Raw genomic sequence first — 12,833 nt, 5'->3', positions numbered from 1 at the left:
CCTGTTGGTTCTCTCCAAGCACAAAACGACTCAATGTCAACCTTAAATATTATTTTACATCACATAAACACACATAGAAAAAAACATTAAGACAATTTTCGAATGATGTTCAAAAACAACCGACGTTTCATGGAATTTCTAATTTCTTACTCCATGTATGTTTAAAGTTGTAGAATGATAAAATTAAATAGAAAAAAATTTAGACCTAAGAGACAATTACAGAAGAGAATTAAAATTCGAATATTTTTTTCAGGTTCAAAATAAGAATATTAAACAGACATCTTACACTTACAGCCTCAAAAGACTGAAAGAAAACATCATTGAATATACATGTATATACGAAGATATATTTTTATGCATGCACGCAGCTCTGCTTACACTGTTGAAGTTCAAACATTAGTAGAATTACAATCTCATATACCACACTAGGAGATAAACTAATAGCATCGTTCAAACAGGTTTAAATTATATAAAAAATCATCTTTTCTACTGCTTACAATTTTATACATAATTTTGTTAGTTTGCGCTTTTAATACAATCTTTCTGGATCTTTTTGTGAATGGATATTGGCTTTACATCACATGCAGAAGCTGTTTCTTTGTTTTTATATACTTGGCTGGAAGGACGAGATAGACATTATCTCGAAAAGACTGCACCGAAATGTGAGAACGAGTCGCCAGTCCAATACATTATTACTGCCAGTATAGGAGACAAGATGACCGTTGATATTCCCTAAAGCACTTTGTGCGTGACTTCTATGACACAGGTACACATTTTACAGTATAGCTGATTCTAATTTTTGTATTGTGGAATATAAACTTGAAAACCTAAATTTGTTGTTACTTTGTTTAAAGTAAGGCATTACAAAAGGTTACTTTAAAGTATTTAGTTAAGTAACCTTTTCACATTACTTGCTTTACTTTAAACATATGAATACGATCATGGTATTAGACATATTTGTATTTAGAGGGAAACAACCGTTCACTTTCCGCATATTATTTTACTTAAACATAGACAAAAGACGGGTTGACACCAACATAATAATCCTTCATACCACTGACTGTGTTAAGTACAAAATACCTTTTAGTAAATCCGTACTTTTAACATTCTCTTGCTGGCAAAAATATGTATTTTTACATTTTGACTCATTGGATATGCTTGCTTCTTCCGTTAAACAATCAACAGATACGCGTGTTTTTAAAATTGATTAAAGCAGATGACAACACCTAATTACGTATTTATTTTCCGTCGTGAAAACGATGTTTATGGTAATCAAAAGCAGAACATTAAACCGAGATTGCGTTTGTCTTTTTGTTATCGCAGTCTTTTATTATGTCTGGTATAAAACGAACTACTTTCCGCGAAAATTATCAACATTAATGTCCAATGTTCTCTTTGAAGTATATTTTATATGACGCGATAAACGCATCACAGCCGACGCTGTGGAGAGAATTATAGCTGGTGCAAATCGTGATCATGTTTGCCTCGCTTACGGAAAAGAAATAAGGTCGCCGACGATTTAAATAAGGTCGACTAATTTGAAATAGTTCTCGTTTGGAGAATAATCAAACCGCAGAAACTTTTTCGATTGATAAATTGTTGCAACGCCTCAACTTTTCGTATATAGTTTGCATTGAATTGTTTCTCATCAATGCACATAAAGAGCAAAGAAGTCCTAACGTTGTCGGGTACGGAATTGTCATGTAAACGCTCGATCGATGTTAATATTTATTCCAATTACATAGAAAACAATGAAATGCGTATTTAAGGGTAGCTATAGAAAGTTTTAATATTGTTTTTTTTTCCGTTTCCATATTCAAATTTAGGATTCTTTACATAACTTAAATACTAAAGGTCTTTCAAGTTGCAATTGTGTGTTCAACAATATGTGTGTGCAATAATATAATGCGAATATTAAAGCCACAGACAGATTTCTTCATGGATATATAATTCACGACCCTTGCTTTGCGTGTTTTCTTTCGAAAATATGTAAAATTCGAAATTTAGTAATCTACTAATTTCAAATCCTACTTCAATTCAATTACGCATTCAATGCGAACAGCATTTAGTGCATTCTAATAAAATCAGCATTGCAAATGCTGTTAGAAATACAATTGTAACTCCATGAAAAAAGACTTACTTTTATAATATTATAAGGGCTTATTCAATTAAGAAGTCAAAATATGTCGCCGAAGGGTGAAATGTAGCGTATGTGTTCATATGCACTGTTTCCATTGAGAACACGTTAATGTTGTATAACATCAAATGTTTTCGTACTACTACCCATGTATTTAGGGCTGTTGCAATTGTGATGTTTAAAACAGACATTATATGTCATAACAACGTTTGGAAATATATTTTTTTACATTTTTATATGCGCATACGGTTGAGAAAATGAAACTGTATTATATAGCCTTATTAAAGTGTACGATGCCCATAATACAAATTAATAAACTGCTAGAAAATACACTCGAAAAATCGAATTAAAAAGCATATATAATACAAAAGGGCACATAAGGCAGTCGCAGTGAGAAACTTTTTTAAGTACATAGCAAACAAGTTCAAACGCATATAATTTGTAAACAAACGCATAGTTATCTAAACTGGTCAGTATATTTTATGTTAAACGTCCCAAAAACTTGTTGTGACTTTTGTGACGATTTATTATTTATATGCAATTAATATCGTAGGAAAACGGATATTAATGACAAGTCAACCAAATTTCGTTTAGTATACGACTTTTTGAGTCTTCGTCTGTAGGGTAAAACAAAAGATGCCCTATTTCTGCAAATTGGATTCGGATAATCCACAGCGACTTATTGAAATCAAGCGCGTCACTTTCAATGAATCCACACAGAACAGAGTTAATTCCTCTTCCTAATGCCCCCATTTTTATTCAATGTATTGGTATTGTTTAAACATTGAATATATTGCATAAACATAAACATACTGGAAGCATTTCCGTCTATTACTTATCTACACGTTTTTGAACACAATATCTATTACCGTTGCATTTTCAAGTTTCTCTCTTACAAACGTTAATATTGCGTCACGTGCGTTTATTTTATCTGCTTAAAACACCTTTTGTGTCCAAACAGCTATGTTTTATTCAATATGATAATTAAAATTCTATTGCAAATGCATCTCATAATCGAATTTAATGTCTGTAGTTGTTCACCGGGGATGAACAACTTTTGTCACGTGACCGCAAAAGTCAACGCCGGTTGCAGAAACAGATTGTAATCTTGTACATTAAGGTAAGTTTTGTTGTTTTTTCATATAATCAAAATTTCAGTTTTTAACAAGTGATAGCCTATGACACAGTATACTAAATAAACTTTTATTTGAAATGATTCCATTGCCTTTACTGTTTCCACTTTCCGAGAACACTTCGACACAAAATTCTGAAATGCATTGCAAACGCTGTTTGTTTATGTGGTGTTGATGATTTTCTTTCAACAATATTGGTTTAACGACTGAATTAGTATGATTTTACACTTCATTTTAATATATTTAATAAGATTCATGACAAAAATAGCGGTGCAAATTGAAAAATATCTTATTTTTTTGTTTTGTTTTGTTTTGCAAACGCAGGTTGGTATTTCTTGAGCAATAGGAAATGGCAAACGCAGGTTGCGAGAATATTCAAAGGATAATGAAACGCACACTGTACACATTTTTGAAAGTCTTCTAAAATATGATATGGTTACAAATACGAAAATATTAACTATTCAACACAATATATGACTACGGAACTTCAATTGAGGACATTTAAACAGAGCGGAAATATGCTTATCAACACATTAAGTACTGTTACAAGTATATTGAACCACAACGTGCGTTGCCTCCTTTAAGCGGACCTCGAATGACGCTAAACGCGCCAAAACTCACGAAAATCCCGTGCATTAGTAAACACGCATGTTTATTGAACTGTGACGAAAAGAATAGCAGATAGTGTGTCACATCCAATCACTTGCGTTTCATATCTCTTTTGGTGTAGTCTTTAAAACTTTATAAAAACATTTTAGAAATATATTTTAACAAAAAGTAATTCTTTCATTACAGAAACATGACGCTCGTGTGTGAAATCTGTGGAAAGACATTTAAATCGAAGTGGGGGTTAAAGCTTCATGATAAGCGCCACAGAGGGACTGGACGATTCGCCTGTTGTGGAAAAACATTTTACACAAAACAGGCGTTCAACAGACACAGGTTTGTATTTTTTTTGTTTTTAGTACAATGCTAGGTTCTGTCGGTTTAAAAATCAAGATACAATTCAACATAGGTCATTGCATTCTGAGCGAAAGTATGTTTTTATAACCTAGTTGCAAAGCACTATTTAAAATGTTTTGAATGGTGTTTTCGAAAAAAGCCGGCTTTAAAACACTTAACACATTATTACTAGTGTGGTGCATATTGGTGTGCTCATTATAGTATTTAGTTTTTAACGACCATAATTGTCCAGATAAATTTCAATGCAAATTGTCACTGAACAATTGGAATTTACACCGTATAAATCCAGAATGTACGCGTTCCGATACTTCACGTATGTAATTGGACCCTTAAACATATTATTTAATGCGTATTTTGGATTTTGAAATGCGTAAATACGCGTTAACGCGCCTTATCTGGAGCGCTTCTGACGACCATCATTTTGTTAAGTTCCACATTGTTATGGATAATATTCTGTGTGTATTTTTCTGTATTGAATAATAATTCAACAGTTCCATTTGTTTTTGTTATATAGATGCAGCATTCATGGTGTTGAAAAGCCGTTCCCCTGTGAACAATGCGGCAAAAAGTTTTCAACCAAAGATGACCTGAATCGTCACGTCCGGAGGGAGGTTGCTGCAAAGCAATTTACCTGCTCAATTTGCAATGCAACGCTCCGGGAGAAAATTGACCTTCAGGCCCACCTTGCCACCCACAATGGAGAGAAAAACTTTGCTTGTGATATGTGTGAAAAGAGGTACAGGCACCGCAGTAGTCTATCAAAGCACAGATCTGCAAAGCACCGGGCCTAGTCATCTGTTGCATGACGATGATAAGACCAAGAATTATTTTTAATTCTTACCAATGTGCCGTGGTTATTTTCTTAATTATTGAAAATACAGACTGTCATACAATAATATATAGTATTACGCGTGTTTTTGCGTCTTAAACATTGTGTTACATATCGTTTATCTTGTGTTGTTTTGTTTGATATTCCTGTTTTTAATAAGATTATTGTTGTAATATTTATCATTCTAATTTAAAATGATTATGATAATGGTTGATCTCATACAAATTATTGTGTTCATTATTGCTCATCTGTGATTACTGTTGATCTCAGCCCATGAATTGTGATTTATATTGATTATCTGTGATTATTGTTGATCTTATCAAAATAATTGTAATTTATGTTGATTATCTGTGAATTTTTTATCTTAACCTATTAATAGTGATTTATATTATCTGTGATTATTGTTGATCTTATCAAAATCATTGTGATTTATGTTGATTATCTGTGATTATTGTTGATCTCAACCGATTAATTGTGATTTATATAACCAGTGATTATTGTTGATCTTTTCAAAATCATTGTAATTTATGTTGATTATCTGTGATTATTGTTGATCTTTTCGAAATCATTGTAATTTATGTTGATTATCTGTGATTATTGTTGATCTTTTCAAAATCATTGTAATCTATGTTGATTATCTGTGATTATTGTTGATCTTTTCAAAATCATTGTAATTAATGTTGATTATCTGTGATTATTGTTGATCTTTTCAAAATCATTGTAATTTATGTTGATTATCTGTGATTATTGTTGATCTCACCATATCCGCTGGAATATACATTTGAGCCGCGCTCTGTGAAAAGGGGGTTTAATGCATGTGCGTAAAGTGCAGTCCACATAGGCTAATCAGGGACGGCACTTTCCGCTTTTATGATATGTTTTGTTAAAAGAAAGTCTCTTCTGAGCAAAAATCGAGTTTATCGGAAAGGTTTGTCCCTAATTAGCCTGTACGGAATGCACAGGCTAATATGTGACGACACCTTACGCACATGCATTAAACCCCCTTTTCACAGAGCGAGACTCATTTGTAATCTGCGATTTTTGTTTATCTATTTCGAATCAATATGATTAAAATATATTTTTGGTGAGTTAGCTTTTTGTCTCATTGGAATCATTGTGCGAATTGTCAACAATTACATGTAAATCTGTAATTCCTTCTCAAGTTGCACATAGGCCAGTTTAATGTTTTGCGTATAAGCTATTATTGCGATACGGGATATTCTTTGCAGCAATAAAACAATTAATCTGCATATGTTTGGTTCGTTTTGTTGTTAAAGACACTGATCTTGTTTGCGTTCAACCGCTGGGTTTTTCAATGTTTTTCACAGTATAGTTAGACTTATCTCGGTGAAGTGTACTTTGTCATGGATGTAGTATGCCTTCAGCTTTATTTTAAGTATTATCTCCAACAATCATATTGTAAGATTGTCAGGATTCTCACGTTACACATAAAGACATTATATTGTATGACCAATATGAAGACACTAGTGATTTGCAAGGCGCCCATGTAAAGGTCAATAGTTATTATTATATTTAAAGTTTCGGATCAAAAGATAATGGTATACACCTAAAATGAAAACTATGTCTTGCAGAATAAGAGGAATCGATTGTTTTATTTGCTTCATGATACCTCTCTCCTTATAGGTCCACATTATTTATCATTATGCAACTAAAAGAAAGATACCTTTTTTTTAATTAACAAGATACAAGATACATGGCATTTTTTAGAAACTGTAATTTTAAAACTTGAAACAAATAACAGCAAACAAAATAAAGTTAGATCCAATATGTCTGTTGTTGTTTCAAATCCCCCAAAAAGGTTGAATATACCGGTAGGCCTCGTTAAATGAAGCATCCCACAGCGTCAATATAGGCAGCATATTATACGGCCCCAATATTGGTAGCTCCTCAATGCATAAACATAGAAAGAGCAACACAAAATCAAATTCAGTAGCATTACACGGAATCAATATAGGTAACGTTGGTTAACGAATATCAAAAATGACAGCTGTCTTTTAAAGAACTACAAACTGTCGTATGATATTATGATTTCCTTTTACGGGTCAATGTCAATTCCCATTTTTGATGTTAGAAGCATTTTGCTGTCATTTCGTCTTGCCCTCTCCCATCGGACACCCAACGTTCCCTTCTGGAGAGCGTTTCTGCTTGTTGATACGGTGTCAAATTTTCGTTTAGGTTCCTTCCGTTTTGGAATGTCAAATTCGTGGTCCCTGAAACATGATATTTGTTATCGAAAACTATTTATTTTACAACATTTACCATCTTATTTACTGAGAGCGAGTTTTTCAGCTTGACATCATCCGAAGCAAAGACAATAAAATGTAATCACATTTTATGTCGAATCATGAATTATTAACAGTACTGAGTATCATTTTCAGGCAATTATGACCCCTGTACTCGTCGACGGTTCGAACCCGTGTCCTAGACTCTTAGTGAATACATGAAATTGATCTTCTTCAACTTGGCAATTAACCTTTTTGACGACAGATGCAAATTAATCCTGTTGAATATTACGTATTGATAAGTTTATATAACGAATTTCACATTTTAGGAAACATCTGCATTAGACACATATAATCCTCTTCATTACAATGCATTTTCTGAGCACGTGCCTCAGTGTACAAAGCATACCTTTAAAATAAAATAAATGTTGACTGTCTCCTGGCAATTAAATAATGATTCATTTTAAAAAGACTTTTGTTGTAGACATCTCTAAACCTAAAACGTTTTTAAATAATTTTAAATCACAGGATCTTGGCTTACTTTAATCTTATTTTTCGAATGATGTCATTCTGCTGTTGCGTATTGCATCCGTCACTGTTGGTCGGCTGTGCAGTGCTGCTCTCAGTTGATCCAGTCAAGCCATACACATGGGAGCGACTAGTACGGTAAAAAAACTTCCTGAAATCATAAAATTTGATTTAGATTAATTGCGGAACAGTAGCAACACTGTAGAGATGATTCTCACAGTTCTTCTATAAATTGTTCCCTCAATCTTCACAGCTGAGCAAAACATATGCATACAATTGTGTTCATTCAAATTGCATTCTTTAACTACCAAATCTTAATATTAAGATAATATTTAATATTAAATATATTTGGACAACTAACAAAACAGCATGAGAAAAATAACATTCCGACAAATTATTTTTCAATTCTTTTGAGATCTTCATTTTACAATACTCCGCTCCGAATCGCGATTTATTTTATGATGATAATGGCGATGAAGATGGAGATGATGATGATGAAGATGTTGATGATGATTTGATTTGAACAGTACATATCGAGTATCGCTTCGTGTGTCGTGTGTCGCGGTCTGAAATTAGACCGCGTTACACGAAATTCGGATAATATGGGCGATATTTGAATAATAAAATATCGCGCGTCGCCGCGACTGTCGCGCAAAATATCGTGTATCGCTTCGTGTGTCGTGTGTCGCCCTTGATGAAAGAAGGGCAAGAATATAGATGTCACTATCCGGATTCCGTAATCTTAACCAACCTGCGTTTGCCATAATCCAGCTTCAGCAAACTGCGTTTGCTCAACCAACCCGCGTTTGTAAATTTTTGAAATAGCAAGAACTGCCCAAATTAAATATAACAACAACAACTTATATCGCAAATACAATAAATCATCAAAAATTAAGCATCGTGTGCTCTCATTTTTCTAGAAATATGATTTATTCGTGAATGGAAAGTAAAAAAATATAAAATCAAACTGCGTTTGCATCGAAAATCTAAAGTTTGTGTCGAAGTGTTCTTAAAAACTGCAAAGCTTCGAAACAAGTGCAATGCGTCTTAATATGCGAAAAGGTATGAAGCATGTCATAAGCTTTGTATTGTCCAGAAATTTTAACATATTCTCTATAAAAAGATGAAAATTACCTGACGGAGCGGGATTCCTGATGTAATTCAACAACCTGCGTTGACTTTTGTGGTCACGTGACAAAAGTTGTTCATCCCCGGTGTTGTTATTCAATAAGTTTTTTAGTTTTTTGCACTTATGGGTCTTATTTAAGAGAATGGGAGACATAATTCTTATTGTGTATATACATTTCCAATCTAATAACAATTTTACACTCTTCTTAAAATGAAAAATAATTCCTGAAATCTTGAATAAGAATAAATCATCCTTTGAAAACAAATGTAATAGAAACACTTCATGCGTTTTTATAAAGGCGGCTAGATTGCAAAGAGAAAATGAGTGATGAAAATCTGATACAGCTATATTAACGGCAGATGTGTCTGAAATTAATACTACACGTATGGGAAATCGGGAGTTGAGGATATATGCACCTGACAGATGGAATAAAATATGCCTGAGTACCTCATGTCGACATTATTAGATCTTAGTAAAATCTGGATTACATCTGGCTTGAGTTCTTGTTCAAAACTATTGCATTACGGATAAATCGTGTCAACATGTTTGTTTCGTCTGTTTAAAAATATACATTCGACAAACGCCCGTATATAGTTTCGAACTTGTAATGGAGTTAAAATGATAAATTGACAGCCGATCTTGTTCATTCAGTTAGTTGTATAAACTTGAAAAAATATACGTCAAATTCCTTTCTGCCATTGCAATAAAGTCCATGGGGGTAAACGGAGTCATGTATGGTACATATATGTTTCTTATCATGCAATTAAATTATTTTTTGGGGGTTCGATTCAAAATAAATGTTGAAATTGCAGTGATTAATACACAGATTTTAGTTGAATGTTTTTTACTCCATTTAATTGACCGACAATTATGCCTAAATGGCTACACAAACCCTAATTAATAAACGCATCACCAGCGTTTTGGCTTTGAGCACTTAGGCGTTCCAGTTTTACATTCCATTGTGGATTTTTACAATGAACTTTCGTATGCGTCTTAAAAGATACTTGAGATAACCTGTATTGTAAGTACTCGTAATAAATCGTAATTGTGTTACCCAAGTCATTTTGTAAAAAGTTTTTTAACATACACCTATAATAAACACCGCGAACAGATTTAAATATCGAATTTAAAGGCTAAACATCAACAAGCAAGTGTATGCATTATTGTAGACAGTTTTCATTTTATTATCGATTATTGTCATTTTGCAGCGTCAAATGAATGTTACACATGTATAAAACATCATACGAAGTGAAATTAGCATGTACAGGTGGTAAGCATACACTGGTATAATAGTCTTCAAATAAACATTACGAATTTAGGACTTTGTTAAATGTCAAACGTCTGCGTTAGATCAGTAATATAAGTAAAACATTATATTGCTCCGACACTGTCTTTACAACAAGCCAGTACATATAACAGAGAGAGCCATGTGAGATATAACGAGAGTCTTGTATATATTTAAAAAGCTGCATTAAACCGTTTATACAATGATAAGTTTGTGTCGGTTCAAGTTGCGATTGGTATTGTATTATTAATAACAGTGTTTTTGTACATTGTATAAAAGGACATTCTTTTCTTTAAAATGTTACTTGCCGGATATTCAGGGCATTGCCCTACTTACTGCTTTCAACTGTTGTCACATCTGTAGCCATATGTGAACCTTTTCCATAGAGATTGGCAAGTAGCCGCTAAGCAATTATATCAAATGAGCCTATAGCTTGTTTTATCTGAAACTCCATCATTTTTAATTCATACGTATGCGTTAAACATTATATATTTTTTAATTCATCAATTCCCCGCAATATGAATAGTAACCTCAGATAAGTAACACTGTTCATTCTAATTTTTGGCGTCAGAGGACGGTGATTTTGCCACATAATCATTACTGGTATATTCCTCAGTAAAAGGTTAATACAGTCACCATTTATTTCTGCTTAAATAGTTTGACTCTTTTGTTGAATATATATTGAATTATACTAAAGAAGTATGCGGAAGTATGCGACAAAGTCAGATGGTACTGATCGAATACTTTAAAAGTGTGCAAACGATTTTTACAGGTTAAAATAAAAACATGTTATGTTGCTTTAATTGTCAATTTGTAAACTTTTTTTAAATTCTAAAATATTTTTATATTTTCTAAAATATTGATTTAAAATTCTTAACTATGAAGATATCATAATGTTAATATTTTACAAACATGCTTCAACGATTGTTTCATTAGGTTTTATCAATTGGATCTCAAATGTCAAGCAAATTTAAAATGATTTTGGATTTGGTTACGTATTTGAAAATCCAAACGTTGTTTAAGTTAATGGTTTTATAAGCTAGTTTAAATGCAGACTTTTGACAAGTTTGACAAGAATGGTGACATAACATAAATAATAGTTCTATAGAAGATATGTATATAGTTTCCCAAACCTCTTTGGAATATGGAAAATACATAGATTTACTTACTAGACGATTGCGCTAAATTTTTGTAAGATTTATAGTATATGAACACCCGTTGAGAATTAAAACTGGCCGATACGCTCAGAATAATATTCAACGAATTGAATGTTATGGTGTATGTTGTTATTACTTTGATTTAGAAGATAAAAACCATGTCATTTGTAATTGCCGCTGTTCTACAGAATTAAGAAAAATATATTAGTCGCACATTTGATATCAACCCATAATTATCAATAAATTCTACAAGTTGCTAGTTTTTTTGTAACAAATAAATAATTTGTCAAAGAAGCTTTTGTTAAAAGAAATGCGGTTCTAAATAATACTGTTCAATAAACGTCGGCACCACCTTTATACAACCTTCATGTTCTAACCATCGGTTGTATCTATTTGTATTTGTATTCTTAAGGTTTTAAGGGCGTAGTTGTGGTTAAGAAAAACTTTTTCACGTTTCCCGAAGAATCAAAAATTTCATAATTAGTCCGAGTTAAGCTTCATTATACCATAAGATTTTGTACGTTTGAAGTTGGAAACCATAAGCCATTTCTAAAAAGCCGGGATTGGTTTGGTATTATGTGAACACAACAAGTGGCCACTTTCAGCTTTCACAAAATGCACCACAAGTTTACACCATTAAAATACGGCAAAGTCCCGTCACCATTTACTCAATTTAATGACACAATTGTTCTTATTTGTTCATTTTAGTTACTTATTTACTTAGCCAATAAACAGATAATTAAAACTTAAGCATAAAGCGCTCGAATAAAGAATTCTCGAATGTCATTTATGTTATGTTCATTATAACGGTGTTCGTATGTCGCTTAAGTATTTTGTCGTAGATAGTTATCAACTTTATATTTATAATTGCGCCAAGATGATGACTAGTAAAGTGTCCTGATGTTCAACTGGCACACACCACGATCTATAGCCATATCTCAGAGGGGAAAATGCGACACACTAAGTTTGATAATGAAGTTTAAGATTGACAAAACAGAACACATAAGCTGATTATGCGAAATGCTATTAGTTTAAGAGTTTTATTGTGCGCAAACTTATCCGTAGCAAAGTTTGGTATGACAAACATGCACATCATCAATGCATACGTATAAAAATAAATGTCAAATGCTTGTTTTTATTAGTCGTAAATGAGCGCCATGGATAAATATTAAAGCAAGAGAAGTATGACATTAGAAATAATACTATTCGATATATCATCCAAACAATATCTCAAAATATTGACTTTTATGGTACTTTACTTACAGTTGATATAATCAAATCATGTCATGAGCACAATAGTATTTTTCGGCGTAAGCTGTATTAAGCCAGCTTTTCACCCTGACTTGACCTTTGTAAGTGTCCAATAATATTCAAATAAAATTTCCCGCGGCTAGGTACACTTCATTTATTCCATTGGCTGATTTGAGTA

At 32.6% G+C, this 12,833-nt stretch overlaps 1 protein-coding gene and 1 long non-coding RNA gene across 3 annotated transcripts; one reads left to right on the top strand and one right to left on the bottom strand.

The window, feature by feature from the left end:
* The first annotated feature begins 3,173 nt into the window (after positions 1-3,173).
* On the top strand, positions 3,174-6,312 carry LOC127843654 (gastrula zinc finger protein XlCGF26.1-like). Of its 2 annotated transcripts, XR_008032267.1 has the most exons (3): positions 3,174-3,257; positions 4,066-4,212; positions 4,748-6,312. XR_008032267.1 is itself a non-coding variant. In XM_052373357.1 (2 exons), exons 1-2 carry the CDS (start codon positions 4,070-4,072, stop codon positions 5,022-5,024), a joined length of 420 nt encoding a protein of 139 aa, XP_052229317.1. In that variant the 5' UTR covers positions 3,331-4,069; the 3' UTR covers positions 5,025-6,312. The 2 variants fall into 2 exon arrangements, 1 of the variants encoding a protein (XP_052229317.1); XM_052373357.1 differs by lacking the exon at positions 3,174-3,257 and having other exon boundaries at positions 3,331-4,212.
* A 426-nt stretch (positions 6,313-6,738) lies between these two features.
* Positions 6,739-9,047, bottom strand: LOC127843655 (uncharacterized). The gene is made up of 3 exons (XR_008032268.1): positions 8,968-9,047; positions 7,847-7,984; positions 6,739-7,293 (listed from the first exon to the last, which is right to left on the bottom strand). It is a non-coding gene; the product is annotated as an uncharacterized LOC127843655 (long non-coding RNA).
* Between the last annotated feature and the right edge of the window lie 3,786 nt (positions 9,048-12,833).

This window comes from Dreissena polymorpha, chromosome 9 (genome assembly GCF_020536995.1).
Source record: "Dreissena polymorpha isolate Duluth1 chromosome 9, UMN_Dpol_1.0, whole genome shotgun sequence".
NCBI classification, from domain to species: domain Eukaryota; kingdom Metazoa; phylum Mollusca; class Bivalvia; order Myida; family Dreissenidae; genus Dreissena; species Dreissena polymorpha.
Note: the sequence above shows the minus strand (reverse complement) of the source record. Positions and strands in the feature narration are given on the sequence as shown.